An 18,951-nucleotide genomic window follows, 5' to 3' on the forward strand; every position below is an offset into this window, starting at 1 on the left:
ATCTTAAATATCATTGGGAAAGTACATTTTGGTGGTGGGGAATTTATCATGTTTGATGACAGACTATAGGCATATAACACACATTCATTCCATGTGGGATGTTTCTTTCTTTCTTTCTTGGCTGTGCTGGATCTTTGTTGTGGCATGCAGGTTTTTCAAATTTCATCATGCAGGTTTTCTAGTTGTGGCACATGGGCCTAGTTGCTCCACGTCATGTGGGATATCACTTCCCAAACCAAGGATCAAACCCGCATCCCCTGTGATGGAAGCCAGATTCTTGACCACTGGACCTCCAGGGATATCCCTGGGATGTTTCTTAAGGTCCTGTTCTGTGCCAGGTCCTACCCCTGCCCAACCCCTGCAGCTCAGTCATCCAGGCAAAAGGGTACAGGAGACCTAAAATGTACACAGGAAATTTCAGTTCATAATGGTAAACAGAGATAGGGGAGTGCCCAGGGGTGATTATGGTGTTTAAAATGAGCTTCACAGAGAAGGAGAGGGTTTAAGGATGAAGGAGCTTCCCTGGTGGCTCAGACAATAAAGAATCTGCCTGCAATGTGGAAGATCCAGGTTCGATCCCTGATTCGGGAAGATCCGCTGGAGAAGGGAATGGCAACCCACTCCAGTATTCTTGCCTGGAGAATCCCATGACAGAAGTGCCTGGTGGGCAGCAGTCCACGGGGTTGCAGAGTCGGACATGACTGAGTGAGTAGCACTTCCACTTTTGCAAGGAGAAAATGGTGCAGAGAATGGGGACCGGGACCCTGGAGTCCTGTGCCTTGCATGGGGGAGTTGATGATTGCAGAGGTGGGAATGGAGGTGTGATTCCAAGGCACCCAATGTGGTCTGCAGACTGAGTGAAGGAACAGCTGGGCTGTCACGGTGGGGAGGGAGACCCATGAAGGAGGCTGGGCATTTGGCTCAGAGGATAAAGTGTCTGCCTGCAATGCAGGAGACCTGGATTCGAACCCTGGGTTGGGAAGATCCCCTGGAGAAGGAAATGGCAACCCACTCCAGTATTCTTGCCTGGAGAATCCCATGGACAGAGGAGCCTACAGTCCACGGGGTCGCAAAGAGTCGGACACGACTGAGCGACTTCACTTTCACTTTCGGGAGAGAGAGCCTGACCAGAAACTGACAGGGCAAGCACAGAAGGGGCTTCCAGAAGATGCTGCCTGTCCAGAGACCCCAGGAAGGAACATGGACAGGATTTAAGAAAGGCCTCTGATGGGGCTGGATTGGAAAGCTGTGGCCAGAAACCAGCGTGCCTAAAGGATGCAGGTTACCTAAACCCTCAACCATTGGGGTGGAAGCCTGGAAGGCAAGGGCAGGGGCCAGCGACCAGGGGGCCACTGTCACCCTGTGCTGAAGCTTGTACTTGTCACAGAACTAGAGGTGCCATCCCCTCTGTTGGGTAGAAACCTAGGATGCTGGCGGCCCCAGCTGCTGCTGGAGTTACCTGTGGGCAACTCCATCTCCTCTGCTCCTATGTCATGGAGTCAGGGAAAAGAAAGGCTGCCGCCCCTGTCCTTGCCTTCCAGGCTTCCACCTAGATGGTCCACAGTCACAACTCAGCAGGAAGCCGGGTGGCACAGTGGAGAGTCTGGGAATGCAGTTTGCAGGTTTCAGTCTCAGTGGCAGAGAGGATGAGAAAGAGGAGGGGGAGAGTAGAGGCCAGAGCCCACAGCCCTATCCAGGGTGCCAGCCATAGGCAAGGGCAGAATCCAGATTCTAACAGCACCTGCTTAGTCTGCTTTGTTCTCGGGAGGTCCACTCAGGGGTGAAGTGTCATTCTGGTTATAAAAACACAGGCATCATAGAAACTTCCACTTTATAAATGTCTTGATCATAAGCAGCCCCTTGGGACCCTCTGCTTGGCTGACTGTGTGTCCAAGTAACCACAGAGTTACGGTGGTTGAAAACCTTTCAGGGTCTCAGTTGATCTCATTTCTCCTTTAAAAGGAATTCAATAGATTCTTCAGCAGAAGTTTGCTCATGAAGCCCTTGGCTCTTTTTTTTTTTTTAATATTCAAATGGAGTGAAGCAGGTCTATGAAAATTCTTACATTCTAGTGCTGCATGGTTAGAATTGGGGAGAGTGTTAATGGTAGCAAAACATCAAATACTTGAATGTCAGTTTGAGAAAAGTTTTTTTCAAAGAAAATGTCACACCACTAATGGGGGAAATGAATAATGAGATGTTACTTCTTCCTGCTACAAGACTAAGTGTAGTAAAGATATGATTTCCTAAATTAATATATAAACGTACCATTATGCTATAGGTGCCTGTACTAGCTGAGATTTAAGCAACAGTTGCTTAAATAAGACAGAAGTTTATTTCTGTCATGCAAGAGTCCAGAGACAGGTGGTCCAAGGTGGATTGGTGGCTCTGTCCATAGGGGTGGCCCAAAGACCCAGGTCTCTTCTCTCTCGTTGCTCCTCCATCTCTTGGGTGATGGGCTGTGTGGGCCAGAGTGGCTCATCAGGTGTCAGTATTTCAGCCATCAGGAAGAGGGATAAAGGAGAGAGGGGAGTATGCCAAGAGATGCACCCTCAAGTTGTACAAGTCACTTCTGCTTGTTTCCCACTGACTAGAACTTAGCCATGAGACTGTACTTAGCCCCTAGGGAGGCTGGGAAATGTAGTCTTTATTCTGGGAGGCCATGTGCCCAGCTAAAAATCCAGAGTTCTGTTCAACTGAGAGGAAGGGGGTAACTAATATGGGGGGAGATGTTTTGATGTCTACTACAATACCCATTAGAGTATTACTTAAAAATTGAGAATCTGAGAATACAGTTAATTCAAAAGATTAAGTAGGCAGTGTGCCTGAGAACATACATATTTTTTAAAGAAAAACTTCTTTTAAAATTAGCATGTTTTCTTTTTCCCTTAGTGTAACCCTCTTCCTCTGTGTACATTCCTTTTCTTTTTTATGTACACTTTCTTTTTAAATTTTTATGGTAGAAAATTTCAAATATCATTGAGAATTGTATAGTGAGCCCTGTGTACCCATTGCCTAGATTCAATAGCAATTTAAGGTTCATCTTGTTTCAGCTATTCCCACACACACTTATCCCCTTCCTGTTTTTTGAAGCGGTTTTCATGTCTCCTGTTTTGTCTGTAAATAGTTTCATATGTATCTCTAAAAGGTAAAGGCTCAAAAAAAAAAAAAAAATTAGACCTAATTTTGGGATAGTTGTAGAGTCACATGCAGTTGTAAGATATAACTCAGATTACTCCTTTCTTCCCCAATGGTGTGTGTCTGTGTGTGCTCAGTCGTGTCCAGCTCTTTTTGACCCTATGGACAGTAGCCCTCCAGGCTCCTCTGTCCATGGGATTTCCCAAGCAAGAATGGATTGGAGTGTGTTGCCACTTGCTACTCCTGGAGATCTTCCCAATCCAGGAATCAGACCCAAGTCTCCTGCATCCCCTGCATTGGCAGGTGTATTCTTTACCAGAGAGCCACCTGGGAAGCCCTTCCCCCTAACGGCAGCAAAACTGTAGACTATCGAAGCTGGGATATTGGCAGGCATATAGTCAGGAAACAGAATATTTCCATCCCCACATGGACCCCTCATGTTGCCTTCCCACAGCCACTTCCATCTTTCCTTCCCTTACTCCTGACCACTGCTAATCCGTTTACATTTCTGTAATTTTGTCATTTCAAGAACATTATGTAAATCGAATCCTATAGTGCGTAACCTTTTAGTGTTGGCTCAGCTCGAGATTCGTCCATTTACTGTGTCTATCAATCCGTCACTCCTCTTTCTGGCTGAATAGTATTACATGGTACAGCTGTACAACATCAAGGCTCCTTAGGGAATTCCTGGTGGTCCGGTGGTTAGGACTCTGTGCTTTCACTGCTGAGGCCCCAGGTTCAATCCCTGGTCAGGGAACTAAAATTCTGCAAGCCACACATTGTGCCTCCCAACCCCACCCCTGCGAAACAAGTTTCTTTAAAAGCATCATCTACCAAACTTACTTGCCTCTTCCCCTCCTCCTCCCTCTCCTCTCTTCACAGCAATGCCAAGTGACCACAGCCGTGTGAAGCTGAGAAGGGATTGCTCACGGCCCTCCCTGCAATGGTACACCAGAGCTCAGAACAAGATGCGAAGACCCAGCTTGTTGCTAAAAGACATCCTCAAGTAAGACTGGGGCCTCGGGCTACAAGATGCCTCTGATTTGGGCAGAACTGGGAGAAAAATTCAGTGAGAGCCCCTTGGCCACACTTGGTCACAGTCGTTTAAAGGCATGTCTCAGTCAGGGTTCAGAGCACATGTGCCCCAGGTGCCTGCATCAGGTCATCCTTGGTGGCAGTGCAGTGCTGGCCTAGGGGGTCGCCAGGCCCTGCAACTTCCAGGTCACAGCCCTTCCCACTGCTGTCCAACAAAAGAGGGCTTCCCCTTCACCATTTCCAGTGAGTCTAAAAATGCGGTTAATTAAAATTCCCTACAGACATTTGAATAACATTTAACATTAAACACTAAAAAGCATGAGAAGTATTCCAGCCAGGTTACCCTTCCATCCTAATAAGAGATGTGAGCGTGAGCATGCGCGTTGAGTCGTGTGTCTGACTCTTTGCAAACCCATGGACTGTAGCCCTTCAGGCTCCTCTGTCCTTGGGATTTTCCTGGCAAGAGTACTGGAGTGGGTTGCCATTCCCTTTTCCAGGGGATCTTCCCAACCCAGGAATTGAACCCAGGGCTCCTGCCTGCAGGAAGATTCTTTACCATTGAGGCACCTGGGAAGTCATTAATAAGAGAAAGAATTGTTAAAGGGGGGATCTTGTTGGTTTTATTTGGTACCAGCGAAACCAGGTGGTAAATTACCCTTTTTTTTCATGTCTCTGGGTAGAAATCCAACCCTGAATCTAGTCTCTCACCTCATTTTACTAATTTGGGAAGGAGATGGGTAGAAAAGAAAGTGTATATTAATAAACATCTCCTTTTATCATCAGTTCAGTTCAGTCGCTCAGTCGTGTCCAACTCTTTGTGACCCCATGAATCGCAGCACGCCAGGCCTCCCTGTCCATCACCAACTCCCGGAGTTCACTCAGATTCACATCCATTGAGTCAGTGATGCCATCCAGCCATCTCATCCTCTGTCGTCCCCTTCTCCTCCTGCCCCCAATCCCTCCCAGCATCAGAGTCTTTTCCAGTGAGTCAACTCTTCGCATGAGGTGGCCAAAGTACTGGAGTTTCAGCTCCAGCATCATTCCTTTCAAAGAAATCCCAGGGCTAATCTCCTTCAGAATGGACTGGTTGGATCTCCTTGCAGTCCAAGGGACTCTCAAAAGTCTTCTCCAACACCACAGTTCAAAAGCATCAATTCTTTGGCGCTCAGCTTTCTTCACAGTCCAACTCTCACATCCATACATGACCACAGGAAAAACCATAGCCTTGACTAGATGGACCTTTGTTGGCAAAGTAATGTCTCTGCTTTTGAATACGCTGTCTAGGTTGGTCATAACTTTCCTTCCAAGGAGTAAGCGTCTTTTAATTTCATGGCTGCAGTCACCATAATTATCAAGGCTTCCACATGCCTGGCCCTGTGCTGGGTACTGGCCAAGTGGGAGATAGACCTAGGACCAGAACTCCATACAATGTGGATGGGACAGACTCACAGCCAGGAATTACAGTGCAGCAAAATCAGTGCTGTAGACACTGAACCTGCTATTAACCTTTTCTTCCTTCCTTTTTTTTTTTTTTTTTTGTCCATGCTGCATGACTTATGGGATCTTAGTTCCCCTGATCCCCTGCATTGGAAGCTTCAAGTCCTAACCACTGGACTGCCAGGAAATTCCCCCCTTTTTGTCTTTTCTAATCAAAATAAGGGAATTATTAATGCACTCAATATAATATCTTTACTGAGGGCTGAAGAAAGGAATAGGTAATAACTGCCTTCACAAGATTCAAAACAGATTTGAGTCTCTGCTGCCCACACTTCCTCTTTCCACTTAAAGATGACTAGTATTACCAGTCTTGTGTATGTAACAGATACTCTGTGTGTATTTCCCTCCCCACACCTTCAGTTTTTTACACAAATGGTTGCATCCCACTCACTTCTGTATTTGATCCCACAGAAGAATTAAGATACTTGTTCAGGTTTCATGGTGGGTTCTGTTGAAATGAGAATCAAGAAGTCTTTTTTAAAATTTGTTTTTAAATTGGAGGAAAATTGCTTTACAATGTCGTGTTGGTTTCTGCCATACAATAGTGTAAATCAGCCATAATTATACGTATGTCACCTCCCACTTCCTAGTGATACTTTCTTGCATCATAATCCTCAGATACTAGGAAATATTTCGCACTATTGTGTACAGTATACTATGCTAGATGCTGTATTTTTTAAACTGTCCCTTTCTTTAAAAAATAGATTATTTTCCCCTTAAGGTTATTCCTTCACTTTGTTTTTTCAATAACACAAATTATTTAAAGGAGTGTTTCTTAAACTTGATTTAAATTTTTTTAACCTTTACTTTGTCAGTAACCCTTGGGGAGCTTAGTAAAACGAGATTTCTTAGGACTTCCCTGGCAGTCCAGCAGTTAGGACTCGTCATTTCACGGCCTGGCCCCAAGTTCAGTCCCTGGCTGGGGAACTAAAATCTCATAAGCCTCATGGCCTGGCCAAAAAGAAGGAGATTTCTAGAACCAGGACTAAACTCAGTTCTTTTCTCCCAGTGTGTGTGTGTGTGTGTGTGTGTGTTTTAAACTGTGGAATAGTTTTAATTTATCAGTCTTTTAAAAAAAATTTATCAGAGTTTTAAAAATTGTTTTCACAGGTGGTCTTCAAGGTGACTGGTGGTACTGCCTTAGTTCATTCTGTCTCATTTCTGGGTATAATTTTTTAGAAGAATAATAAGTAGATTATTTATTTTGTTTTCTTTTTTTATGGAAGAGCTCACAGTATTTTCTCCCAGTTTTTTTTTATTATGGCAAAATATCTTAGATTTACGGTCCTAACCATTTCTAAGTGTACAGTTTCATCGGCATTAAATACATTCACAGTTACACAACATCACACTATCCACCTCCAGAACTCTTGATCCTTTGTACCCATTAAACACTACCCCCTCCTCCGCTTCCTCTAGCCCCTGGCAACCAACATTTTAGGTTCTGTTTCTGTAATTTTGACTAGGTGCATCTCATGTAAGTGGAATCTTACAGAATTTGAAGGGCTATTTTAAAGTAGCAAACAAAGCTGAGATTCTGTAGCTCAAAATTTATTATTTTCTTTGAAGTCCAATAATCTTTATTGTGATTCATATTTTACTGTGCTGCCTTTGCAGAAGAAAATTTTTTACTTGTTTATAACAAAGACAGTCATAAGTGACTCATTTATCTTGTTAGGAAAATAAGAAATGCCACCCTACGAGGTCGTCTTAAAGGCAGTACTTTCTTGCCACGTGTCAGACAAACAATTTGGATTAGGTTTTCAGTTATTTCACATGTTCTCTCTTGATTATTCCATGACAGCATCATTGTGCCTCATTAATCTTTTTTCTAGGTGTACACTGCTTGTATTTGGAGTGTGGATCCTTTTTTATATCCTCAAGCTAAATCATACTACTGAAGAATGTGACATGAAAAGAATGCCTTACATGGATCCCGATCGCATAAAGGTTAGCTATTCTATCAGTGTGGTTTAAATTAGAATATTTCCAAGTGTATACTGAAATAGTAATATCGTCTCTAAAGTGTTATAAGTAAATGTTCATGAAAGTTATAAGCAGAAGGGAAATCATTTAACCTTTGTACTTCAAAGCATCCACCTTACCCTCTTCATTCACTGAAGTCATGGGGTGAGGTTTTGAGCACCAGGGATGGGTTTTGTGGAAGACAGTTTTTCCATGGCCTGGGGTGGGAATGGGGATAGTTTTGGGATGATTCAAGCATATTACATTTATAATATCACTGCTGATCTGACAGAGGTGGAGCTTAAGCAGTAAGGCAAGCAGTGGGAAGCGTCTGTAAATAGAAATGAAGCTTTGTTTGCTTGCCAGCTGCTCACCTCCGGCAGTGTGGCCCAGCTCTAACAGATCATGGACTGGTATTGGCCTATGGCCTGGGGGTTCGTGAAGTTAATATGCTGTGATCCTATCAACATAAATGTTCTTAAAGCAGATCAGAAAGAAATTCTTTTCCTATTGTTTGTCATTTCTGTGTTTAATTTTTTTGTTTTAATGATTTCACATTGTATTTCAGGATTTTTCCTTCAATGTGTATTTATTTTTTTAATCAATTGTCATATTAAATGGTAATTCCACTGATTGAGTTGCAAATTATCTGATAATGTTCAGCCCTGGACAAAAGATGAGATGATTTTAAGTAAAGTAGCATGGTATTAATGATGACTGACACATATGGGTGCTTTACATATATTATCTTTATAAATTAAATTATATTTAATTGTCATGCAGTGTTCTTTGCATCTTACAGATGAAGTCTAAGGTTACCTGAGTACTCAAGTCAGGGCTTGGACCCAGCAGTGTGGTTTCAGAGTGCAGGCTCCTGATGACTCTGCTCCTTGCCTGGGTCGAGTGTCCACAAAGAAGAAGCCAGAAGTTATAGGTAGTGTGATGCAGAGAGCAGAGAGCTTCAACTTGACCTGGTTTCAAATCTAAATGCCACTCAATTACAGTAGACCTTGGGCAAGTGACTTAATTGTTTGGTGTGCGTGCCTGCTAAGTTGCTTCAGTCATGTCCGACTCTTTGTGACCCCTTGGACCGTTGCAGCCCGCCAGGCTTCTCTGTCCATGGGATTCTCCAGGCAAGAATATGGGAATCGGCTGTCATGCCCTCCTCCAGGGGATCTTCCCAACCCAGAGATTGAACCCCGGAGTCCCCATTTTCTCAGCTGTGGGGCACCGATAACATCATCTGTGAAATGGAGTAATCCGAGTCCAGTAAGATAACAGACACAGAGCCCCTTTTCTAGTTCTGGTTTTTACTCATGTGTTTCTAATCTGTATATGCTTGGAAATGCCTCATGTTTTTTTGTGGGACAAACAGGTATAAACATATACGTGAAAAGAGCGTGGTTAATAAATGCACACATGGCTTGTGGAGAACCCTTGTGTCTCAGGAGTCTTGCTGATCACGGGACCTTTCTTTCCTGCTGTTTCTGTCCTCAGACGTTTGCCGACTCCATTCATCCCGGCAGCATGACTTGGTTCCTGCCAGTCTCTTCAGCCCCTGTGTCAGCCCTGCCTGTGTCAGGCACAAGAAAACCCTTTAATCTACAATTAAGTTGTAGATCTTCTAAGGAGAAAAGCCTATTCAAATTCCCCACCCGATTTTTATCTGGGTTATTTGTCTTTTTCTTACTGAGCTGTATTAAATTCCAGAGGAAGGAGAGAGGTTACATGAACCACAGTGCAACGTCTCCTCTTTGAACTCCAGATTGTACAGAAAATCCATGGTTAAGTTTTAACAGGCAATTCTTTGAGGACCTAACAGTAATATGCGTGTGTGTGTGCCAAGTCTTTTCAGTTGTGTCCGACTCTACGACCCTATGGACTGTAGCCCGCCAGGTTCCTCTGTCCATGGGATTATCCAGGCAAGGATACTGGAATGGATTGCCATGTTCTCCTCCAGGGGATCTTCCCAACCCAGAAATCGCATCTTTAACGTCTCAGGCATTGGTGGGCAGGTCCTTTACCACTACCGCCACCTAGGGAGCCCCTACAGTAATATACATTATATTTAATATTCCTTTGAGGAATAAGACAGATGCCTCCTCTTTGACTCTTCATAATTCCCAGTAGACAGGAAAAAAGCTCTCCCTCCTCTTCCCTCTAAGTCATGCAACATGAATTCCCCCTTTAGGCTGGTGGGGCCAGTTTTAAACTGAAGTTCACTGTTGAACCAGTAACAGCCTCTCATGGTTGCTAATGCCCTGCCCCAGTTGGCTTCAGTAAGGATTCCTGACTAGTCCTTGAGCAGAGGTGGAGAGGGCGGGGTACCTAATGGGCAGGGTCAGCTTCCCAAGCCCCACTGCCTGCTGGAGAAGGGATGATGACACCGAAGAAGAAGGGACAGGAAATGGAGACGCAGGAGGCAGCCCAAGGGGCCAGCTGCATCAACCCAGTTCTGAAAGACTTCTAAAAGATCATTATCTTTTCCAATTAGAAAGTGCCCCATAATTGTGTGGAAAGGAGAAGGAATGGGGATGTGGTTGTGTAAGTCAAATGGGTTTGTTCAAGTCTCAGTTTGGAAATTAATAAAGTAAGAAAGTGAAAACCTGCTCTAATCATGGAGAGATGAGGGGTGTCTTTTATTCTGTTACTTGACACTTTTAAAAACGTTAGCGCTGTTGACTTTGTCAAAATGCCCTACTTCTCACGGTGGTCACGACTGTGCCACAAAGCACGTGTCTCAGTGAGCATGGCCGAGGAGAGAAATAGCAAGATTTAGATGCTGCTAAGGATGTCGGGTGGGGAATAGCAGAATATGAGACTGAAAGGAGACAGGACCAGAGCATGAAAAACCTTGAATTCCACTCTTGTTGTTCAGTCGCTCAGTCCTGTCTGACTCTTTGTGACCCCATGGACTTCAGTGTGCCAGGCTTCCCTGACCGTCAGTATTTCCCAGTGTTTGCTCAAACTCATGTCCATTGCGTTGATGATGCCATCCAACTATCTCATCCTCTGTTGCCCCCTTCTTCTCCTGCCTTCAGTCTTTCCCAACATCAGGGTATTTTCCAGTGAGCTGGCTCTTCACCTCAGGTGGCCAAAGTATTAGAGGTTCAGCTTCAGCCATCAGTCTTTCCAATGAATATTCAGGTTGATTTCCTTTAGGATTGACTGGTTTGATCTCCTTGCTGTCCAAGGGACTCTCAAGAGTCTTCTCTAGCACCACAGTTCGAAAACACCCATTCTTCAACCCTCAGCCTTCTTTATGGTCCAACTCTCACATCCATGCATGACTATGGGAAAAACCATAGCTTTGACTAGACTCTGAACAGCTCCTAAATTTAATATCTGGTCCCACATCACTAAGCAGGAAGAGAAACCCTCTAAGTCCCCATTACAGAGGAAGTGGATGGGAAACTGGCTGGTGTGAATGGCTGGGAGGTGGTGTGAATGGCTGGGAGGTGGTATTCAGTATGAGCTCCCTACAGAGAAATCTCTGTGTCCAGGCTTTGGTGGAGACTGACCCATCCTACCAAGAGCCCTTGGAAGAATCTGATGATTATGGTTGTATATCAGCAGAAGATCTCAGAGTCATGTGGGTGGGGCCCTGTTAGCTTTGTTGACGACATTCAGCAGCTTGCAAGGCCAGCAGCCCTGTTGGACTCTGAACATCCGGTTATATTCTGCCAGTGTGAGTACAGCAGATGTGTGTAAAAAACATCTGGCCAAGTGTTTGCTGTGGGTTTTGTATTTTCTATTTAAAGATGTCCCTTAATATGCAGCTTGTGCAAAAAGACTGACAGTGGTCTCTGCAGGGTTGCTACGGCAGTTTGAGTGTGGTGCAGGTGCCAAGTCGCACTTAAGGGATATTTGAAGAGAGACAAGGTCAGAGTCACATCAATTTAGGTTGGGGCCGCATGGTAGCACCATTTTGAGCTTGACTTTCTCTCAGGAACTAAAGACCACACATCATCACCCTGAGGACTGCATTCTGGGCTGTTCATCAAGGCCAAATTTATGTCTTTGCTCTGACTCCATAGACCCACACTCACATATCTAAAGTAAGCAAAGTATTCCCTGGTGGTCCAGTGGTTAGGACTCCGTGATTCCACTGCAGAGGGCCTGGGTTTGATCCCTTGTCAGGAAACTAAGATCTTAAATGCCACACAGTGCAGCCAAAAAATAAATAAAAAATGAAGTAAGCAGAGTAACCCTGGGCTGAGTTTTTAATCAGTCCAGGCATTTGCACTTCCAAACTGATCCTTCTCTCCCTGGTGTCCTTACTTTTCCCCTGACCATCCTTCAGTAGTCTCATAGAGGTGAGGAAACTGAAGCCTAGACCTTGGGCCAATGCTTTAACCAAGTTTACACTGCGATAGCAGGGAGATCCAACCAGTCAATCCTAAAGGAAATCAGTCCTGAATATTCATTGGAAGGACTGATGCTGAAACTGAAGCTCCAATTCTTTGGCCACCTAATGTGAAGAGCTAACTCACTGGAAAAGACCCTGATGCTGGGGAAGATTGAGATCAAGAGAAGGGGGCCACAGAGGATGAGATGGTTGGATGGCATCACTTACATGAGTTTGAGCAAATTCAGGGAGATGGTAAAGGACAGGGAAGCCTGGCATGCTTCAAAGGGTCGAACACAACTCAGCAACTGAGCAACAACACTGTGATAAAGATATCTGGAACTGGGTCTAGATCCAGATTGTCTGATTGTTTTCTTCCTAACAGTGTCTTTTGGTAAAATATACATGCCATAAGACTTACTCCTTCTCCTTTTAAGCACCCAGTTGGAGGAGTGTTATTGATATTGGATATTTCTCCTGGCAGTCTTGATTCCAGCTTGTGCTTCATTCAGCCCAGCATTTCTCATGATGTACTCTGCATATAAGTTAAATAAGCAGGGTGACAATGTACAGCCTTCACGTACTCCTTTCCCAATTTGGAACCAGTTCATTGTTCCATGTCTGGTTCTAACTATTGCTTCTTGACCTGCGTACAGATTTCTTAGGAGGCAGGTCTGGTATTCCCATCTCTTGAAGAATTTTCCACAGTTTGTTGTGACCCATACAAAGGCTTTGACATAGTCAATAAAGCAGAAGTAGATATTTTTATGGAATTCTGTGCTTTTTCAATGATCCAGTGGATGTTGGCAATTTGATCTCTGGTTCCTCTGCCTTTTCTAAATCCAGCTTGAACATCTGGAAGTTCACAGTTTATGTACTGTTTAAGCCTAGCTTGGAGAATTTTGAGCATTACTTTGCTAGCATGTGAGATGAGTACACTTGTGTGGTAGTTTGAATGTTCTTTGACATTGGAATGAAAACTGACCTTTTCCAGTCCTGTGGCCACTGCTGAGTTTTCCAATTTGCTGGCATATTGAGTGTAGCACTTTCACAGCATCATCTCTTAGGATTTGAAATAGCTCAACTGGAATTCCATCACCTCCGCTAGCTTTGTTCGTAGTGATGCTAAGGCCCACTTGACTTTGCATTCCAGGATGTCTGGCTCTAGGTAAGTGATCATACCATCGTGGTTATCTGAGTCATTAAAGTTGACTCATTGGAAAAGACCCTGATGCTGGGAGGGATTGGAGGCAGGAGGAGAAGGGAACGACAGAGGATAAAATGGCTGGATGGTATCACCGACTCGATGGACATGAGTTTGGGTAAACTCCAGGAGTTGGTGATGGACAGGGAGGCCTGGCGTGCTGCGATTCATGGAGTCACAAAGAGTCAGACATGACTGAGCAACTGAACTGAACTGAAGGTCTTTTTTGTACAGTTCTTCTGTGTATTCTTGCCACCTCTTCTTTTTTTTTAATTTAAATTTATTTATTTTAATTGGAGGCTAATTACTTTACAATATTGTATTGGTTTTGCCATACATCAACATGAATCCGCCACAGGTGTACACGTGTCCCAATCCTGAACCCCCCTCCCACCTCCCTCCCTGTACCATCCCTCTGGGTCATCCCAGTACACCAGCGCCAAGCATCCTGTATCCTGCATCGAACCTGGACTGGTGATTCGTTAATATCTTCTGCTTCTGTTAGGTCCGTACCATTTCTGTCCTTTATTGTACCCATCTTTGCATGAAATGTTCCCTTGGTATCTCTAATTTTCTTGAAGAGATCTCTAGTCTTTCCCATTCTGTTGTTTTTCTATATTTCTTTGCATTGATCGCTGAGGAAGGCTTTCTTATCTCTCCTTGTTATTCTTTGGAACTCTGCATTCAAATGGGTCTATTTTTTCTTTTCTCCTTTGCCTTTCATGTCTCTTCTTTTCTCAGCTATTTGTAAGGCCTCCTCACACAACCATTTTGCCTTTTTGCATTTCTTTTTCTTGGGAATGGTCCTGTACAATGCCACGAACCTCTGTCCATAGGTCTTCAGGCACTCTGTCTATCAGACCTAATCCCTTGAATCTATTTGTCACTGTCACTGTATGATTGTAAGGGATTTGATTTAGGTCATACCTGAATGGTCTAGTGATTTTCCCTATTTTCTTCAATTTAAGTCTGAATTTTGCAATAAGGAATTCATGATCTGAGCCACAGTCAGCTCCCAGTCTTGTTTTTGCTAACTGTGTAGAGCTTCTCCATCTTTGGCTGCAAAGAATGTAATCTGATTTCAGTATTGACTGTCTGGTGATGTCCATGTGTAGAGTCTTCTCTTGTTTTGTTGGAAGAGGGTATTTGCTATGACCAGTGCATTCTCTTGGCAAAACTCTGTTAGTCTTTGCCCTGCTTCATTCCTTATTCCAAGGCCAAATTTGCCTGTTACTCCAGGTGTTTCTTGACTTCCTACTTTTGCATTCCAGTCCATATGATGAAAAGGGCATCTTTTCTGAGTGTTAGTTCTAGAAGGAGCATCTAGTAAGTTTATAGTTATACCTCCATCACCACAATCCCACTGAGAACATTTCATCACACGTTAATTCCCTCTCATCCCTTCTGTGGCCAGTCCCTACCCTCAACTACCAGCCCCAGGCAACCACTGGCTGGTTGAGATTTTATCATGCTACTCTCTCTGTGACTTGGTTATTCAGATTTTTCTGCCTTTAACCAGGTAAAAGCTATAGACAGCTAACCCATGGGAGTTAAGCCAGAGTTTACAAATATGGAAGTGAAAGTCATAACATAACCCATACCTTTGGTTCATGTGGTCTGTGGCTGAGTTGGGTTCCTACACATTTCCGGTCAGCTCCAGACCTCAGACCCCCCTCCAACCCAAATGCTGTTCCCTGTCCTGGGTTTAAATCGATAAATAAAACATTGCCTTTTACTCAGAATTATGCCACTTACCTATATCTCTGAGAAGGACTGTCCTAAAAATTATGGGGTAGAACTGAACATGGAGATTCTACTGAAGAAATTTCATTTTTTAATACCCCTCTGTGGATTCTCACATTGTGGTTTTCCATGACAAATGGCTATGTCATTGACAACTGAAGCTGCCTGATGTTTATTTATTCTCAGTCATGGACAGTCAGCAAACTCAGCCTGGAAGTCTTTCAGAAACTGAATCTCCTGTGTCCCTGTGTCGATTCAGGAGCAAAGGGGCTTCCTCTGTCTTTGAGAGAGTCCACAGTCCTCTGCTTGGCGGTGGTCCTCACTCAGAATGGATGTCAGCCAGACTCACCATGTCCTTCCGCACCAGCCTGCTCTGGCTCCCAGCTTTGGCACTGTCTGCAGCAGAGAAGAGGAAGGTTGTGATGCTTCCGGTCTTGACTACAGCTCTGCAAGGCGAGCTGTCCTCCCCGGGCATTTTTCTTCTGAGCTTTGAAGCCAGGAAGAGGAAGGAGGGAGGCTGACCATGTCACTGGGATGGATTTATTGCACCTGCTATGAATGAGGGACAGGAGGGGTCACCATCAGAAGATATAAAATATATAAATGATGTGCTCTTTCCAGTACTAATAACTTTTTGAAACTGTGATTTTAAAAATAGGAAGAGGGTTCTGCTATATTCAGAGAATTGCTGTTTCTACAAAAGTATTATCATGCAGAAATCAGACAGGACTTTGAGAAAAAAACATAGTTGAGGCAAACATTTAGAACTGTATACAGCAATAATAATCCTCGTAATAGTACTGACACAGTTCAATGACACGTGTAACATGTGGAGCATGTTACAACATGTTTCAACAAATTGAAACAAAAGAGGAAAAGGGATTGCTGTGGTTTTGGCTATTTCCAGTGGCACTGAGAACATTGTCACTGGGATGGATTTATTGCACCTGCTATGAATGAGGGACAGGAGGGGTCACCATCAGAAGGTGCTCTCCTCAAGGTCTAGAAAATTCACTTTGAAGCCTGAGATGGGACTCTCTGCCAGAATGGAAATTTCACTCCTTTCAAATTAAAGAGAAAATCCGGCAGTCAGAAGAGTCATGCTCCGGTCTCCGACTCCATCACCTAACCTCTCTTTCCGGTCCTGAGTCAGTCATGAGGCTTCTGTCTCCTAGTACTTTTCCGATGTTCTTTTTTATCCCAGGAGATTTGTAAAACAAGATGCTTGGGATATGCTTCCGTAGTGAGGAATTAGACCTTTTGTCCTCTAAAAACTGTTATTAATAACCCTCAGGCCTGGGGTCTAGAGACAAGTGTGTACAGCACATGTGGTCCCTGTGCGTCCCTGCCCGCACAGTCCGGCCTTACGTGCCAGTGGTTGCAGAGCGTCACTGAACTTGGAGGCCTGGTCACGGTGAAGCCTGCATTCAGGGTCTTCTTGGGTCACAGCTGGCTTCTTGCTTGGCTTTCTCACTGATTCCTTGCAAAGCTGCCAGTTCAAACTCTTGCTCTCAACAGTGATTATCAGCTGCTCTCTGTGGGCAGAGGCTAGGATCATAGGAGCCTGGGAGGCGATCAGACTAGGTGACCTGCCAGCTCAGCTGTGTCCTTCTGGGTGAACCACCCTGAGCCCACAAAGAGAAGATAGGACCATCTTGCAAGGTGTCCTAGGTGTCATGCTGGTGACCTGAGACTGTGACCATGTCTGCAGCATTGTCCAAAGCTCCAAGAACATCACTTCCCCTCTCCAGGCGTGGGGCCAGATCCTCAAGATATAAAAGATATAAATGATATGCTCTTTCCAGTACTAATAACTTTTTGAAACTGTGATTTTAAAAATAGGGAGGGGGTTCTGCTATATTCAGAGAATTGTTGTTTCTACAAAAATATTATCATGCAGAAATCAGACAGGACTTTGAGAAAAAAACATAGTTGAGGCAAACATTTAGAACTGTATACAGCAATAATAACCCTCGTAATAGTACTGACACGGTTCAAAAGACATGTTCAATACTAAAAATAAATATCCCAGCAAATAGAGGACCACACACCCACACACACACACATACGCACACACGCGCGCATACAGTTTGATGGAAGGAGGGATAAGGCAAGGCCAAGGCTGCGGCATGTAGTGATGAGGACATAGAGCACAGCGATGAAGGAGAACTTCCTGCCAGACGGTCCCAAGGCAGCATTTGGCCAGACCGAGCCAAAGGGCAGACTGTGGGGTGAGTGGCCATTTATTCCATGTTTGTCCGTGTCCCGCTGCCTTCAGCCAGGCTAGTGTACTTGGCCTTCAGCAGTCATTTCTTGTTGATGCAAAACATTAACATTGCAGTGAAAATTGTATACAAAACCAAGGCAGTTTTTTTGTTGACAGGACAAAGTTGCAGGTTACACCTAGTTTCCATTCCAGGCTGTGAAGATCGTTACCCTAACTGATAAATAATCCTGTTTTCAACCCACTAGACAGGAACCTGAAACAGGAAATCTTTTTTTTTCCTCTCTCTCTCTCTTTTGGCTACGCTATACAGCATGTGGGATCTTAGTTCCCCAACCAGGGACTAAACCCGGGCCTCCTGCACTGGGAGCGTGGAGTCTTAACCACTGGACCACCAGAGAAGTCCCTAGGAATCTTTTTTCTTTTAAACTTAAAAAAAACCATAAAATTTAAATTTAATTTAAAATTTACCATATTTATTATTTTTAAATGTAGTTTAGTCCTGTTAAATATATTCACACTGGAACATTTCCATCTTGCTAAACTGAAACTATCCACTCCCCCAGCCCATAGTAATCACCGGTCTATTCTTTCTATTTCTGTGAATTTGACTACATTAGATACTCTCTATAAGTGGAGTTCTACAGTGCTTGTCTTTTTGTAACTGGCTTATTTAGATGAGTATATCTTTGAGTTTCATCTGTGTCGTATAGCACGTGTCAGGATGTTATGAACCATGAAATCTTCTGAGAAGATTTTTTAAAAATGAATCTTAAACACCTTTTTGAACCCCGGATTTATTTGAACGATCTAGGCCGGAAGGGTGGGAGGTGAGGGCCTTCCTGTTTCACTCATGCAATGAAACATCTTAATTGAGTTTATCTCCTTTTCATGTGGTTCTCCTAGATTTTCCTCTCAAACGTCTAGCATAAATTGACTCTTTTTAAAGTATTTTTAAAAGTTTATTTATTTTTGGCTTTGCTGGATCTTTGTTGCTGCACATGGGCTTTCTCTACCACAGAGAGTGGGGACTTCTCTCTAGTTGCCATGTGAGAGCTTCTCATTGCGGTGGTTTCTCTTGTTACAGAGCACAGGCTCTAGGCACACGGGCTTCAAGAGTTACAGCGCTTAGGCTCCATAGTTGTAGCTCATGGGCTCTAGAGCATGGGCTCAGTAGTCGTGGCTCACATGCTTCATTGCCCCTTGACAAGTGAAATCTTCCTGGACCAGGGATCAAACCCTCATCTCCTGCATTGGCAGGAGGATTCTTAACCACTGGGCCACCAGGAAAGGCCCATAAATTAACTCTTAAATGCAGTTGTTTTGTGTTACAAGTCAGTCATCCACAAGGGAGCCACGTCCACCGCAGGGCCCAGTGTCACCGTCAGAGTGCGCTTCTAATGCCTGAAGCCTTTGACATGCAGATCTGTGTGCTTCATTCCAGAGAGCCCAGCAGTACGCCCAGCAAGTCCTGCAGAAGGAGTGCCGGCCCCAGTTTGCCAAGAGGTCGATGGCACAGCTCTTTGGGAGCAGGTACAGCTTGGACCTGCCACCGTTCGTGACGAAGGTCTCCGCAGAGAGTGAAGCCGAGTACAAGTACGACCCTCCTTTCGGATTCCGCAAGTTCTCTGGGAAAGTCCAGACCCTCTTGGAACTCTTGCCAGAGCATGACTTTCCTGAACACTTGAGAGCCAAGAGCTGCAAGCGTTGTGTGGTCATCGGAAGCGGCGGGATCCTCCATGGACTGGCGCTGGGCCATGCCCTGAACCAGTTTGATGTCGTGATACGGTACGGTGG

The 18,951-nt window shown here is 44.4% G+C and overlaps 1 protein-coding gene and 1 non-coding gene across 6 annotated transcripts in view; both read left to right on the forward strand.

Annotated features, from left to right (window-relative positions):
- Window positions 1–18,951, forward strand: part of ST3GAL5 (ST3 beta-galactoside alpha-2,3-sialyltransferase 5) — a 56,663-nt gene that overhangs the window by 26,142 nt on the left and 11,570 nt on the right. For 4 of the 5 annotated variants that reach the window (XM_006045871.4, XM_006045867.4, XM_044926003.2 and 1 more), the window contains 3 exons: window positions 4,021–4,144; window positions 7,506–7,620; window positions 18,599–18,942. In XM_006045871.4, the coding sequence (XP_006045933.1) occupies window positions 4,021–4,144; window positions 7,506–7,620; window positions 18,599–18,942 (583 nt within the window). Of the gene's footprint in view, window positions 1–4,020; window positions 4,145–7,505; window positions 7,621–18,598; window positions 18,943–18,951 lie in introns of those variants that run through there. The other variant, XM_025261180.3, reaches the window with a different exon arrangement.
- Window positions 3,823–3,895, forward strand: TRNAE-UUC. The gene has a single exon. It is a non-coding gene; the product is annotated as a tRNA-Glu (tRNA).

Source organism: Bubalus bubalis, chromosome 12, assembly GCF_019923935.1.
Source record: "Bubalus bubalis isolate 160015118507 breed Murrah chromosome 12, NDDB_SH_1, whole genome shotgun sequence".
Lineage (NCBI taxonomy): Eukaryota > Metazoa > Chordata > Mammalia > Artiodactyla > Bovidae > Bubalus > Bubalus bubalis.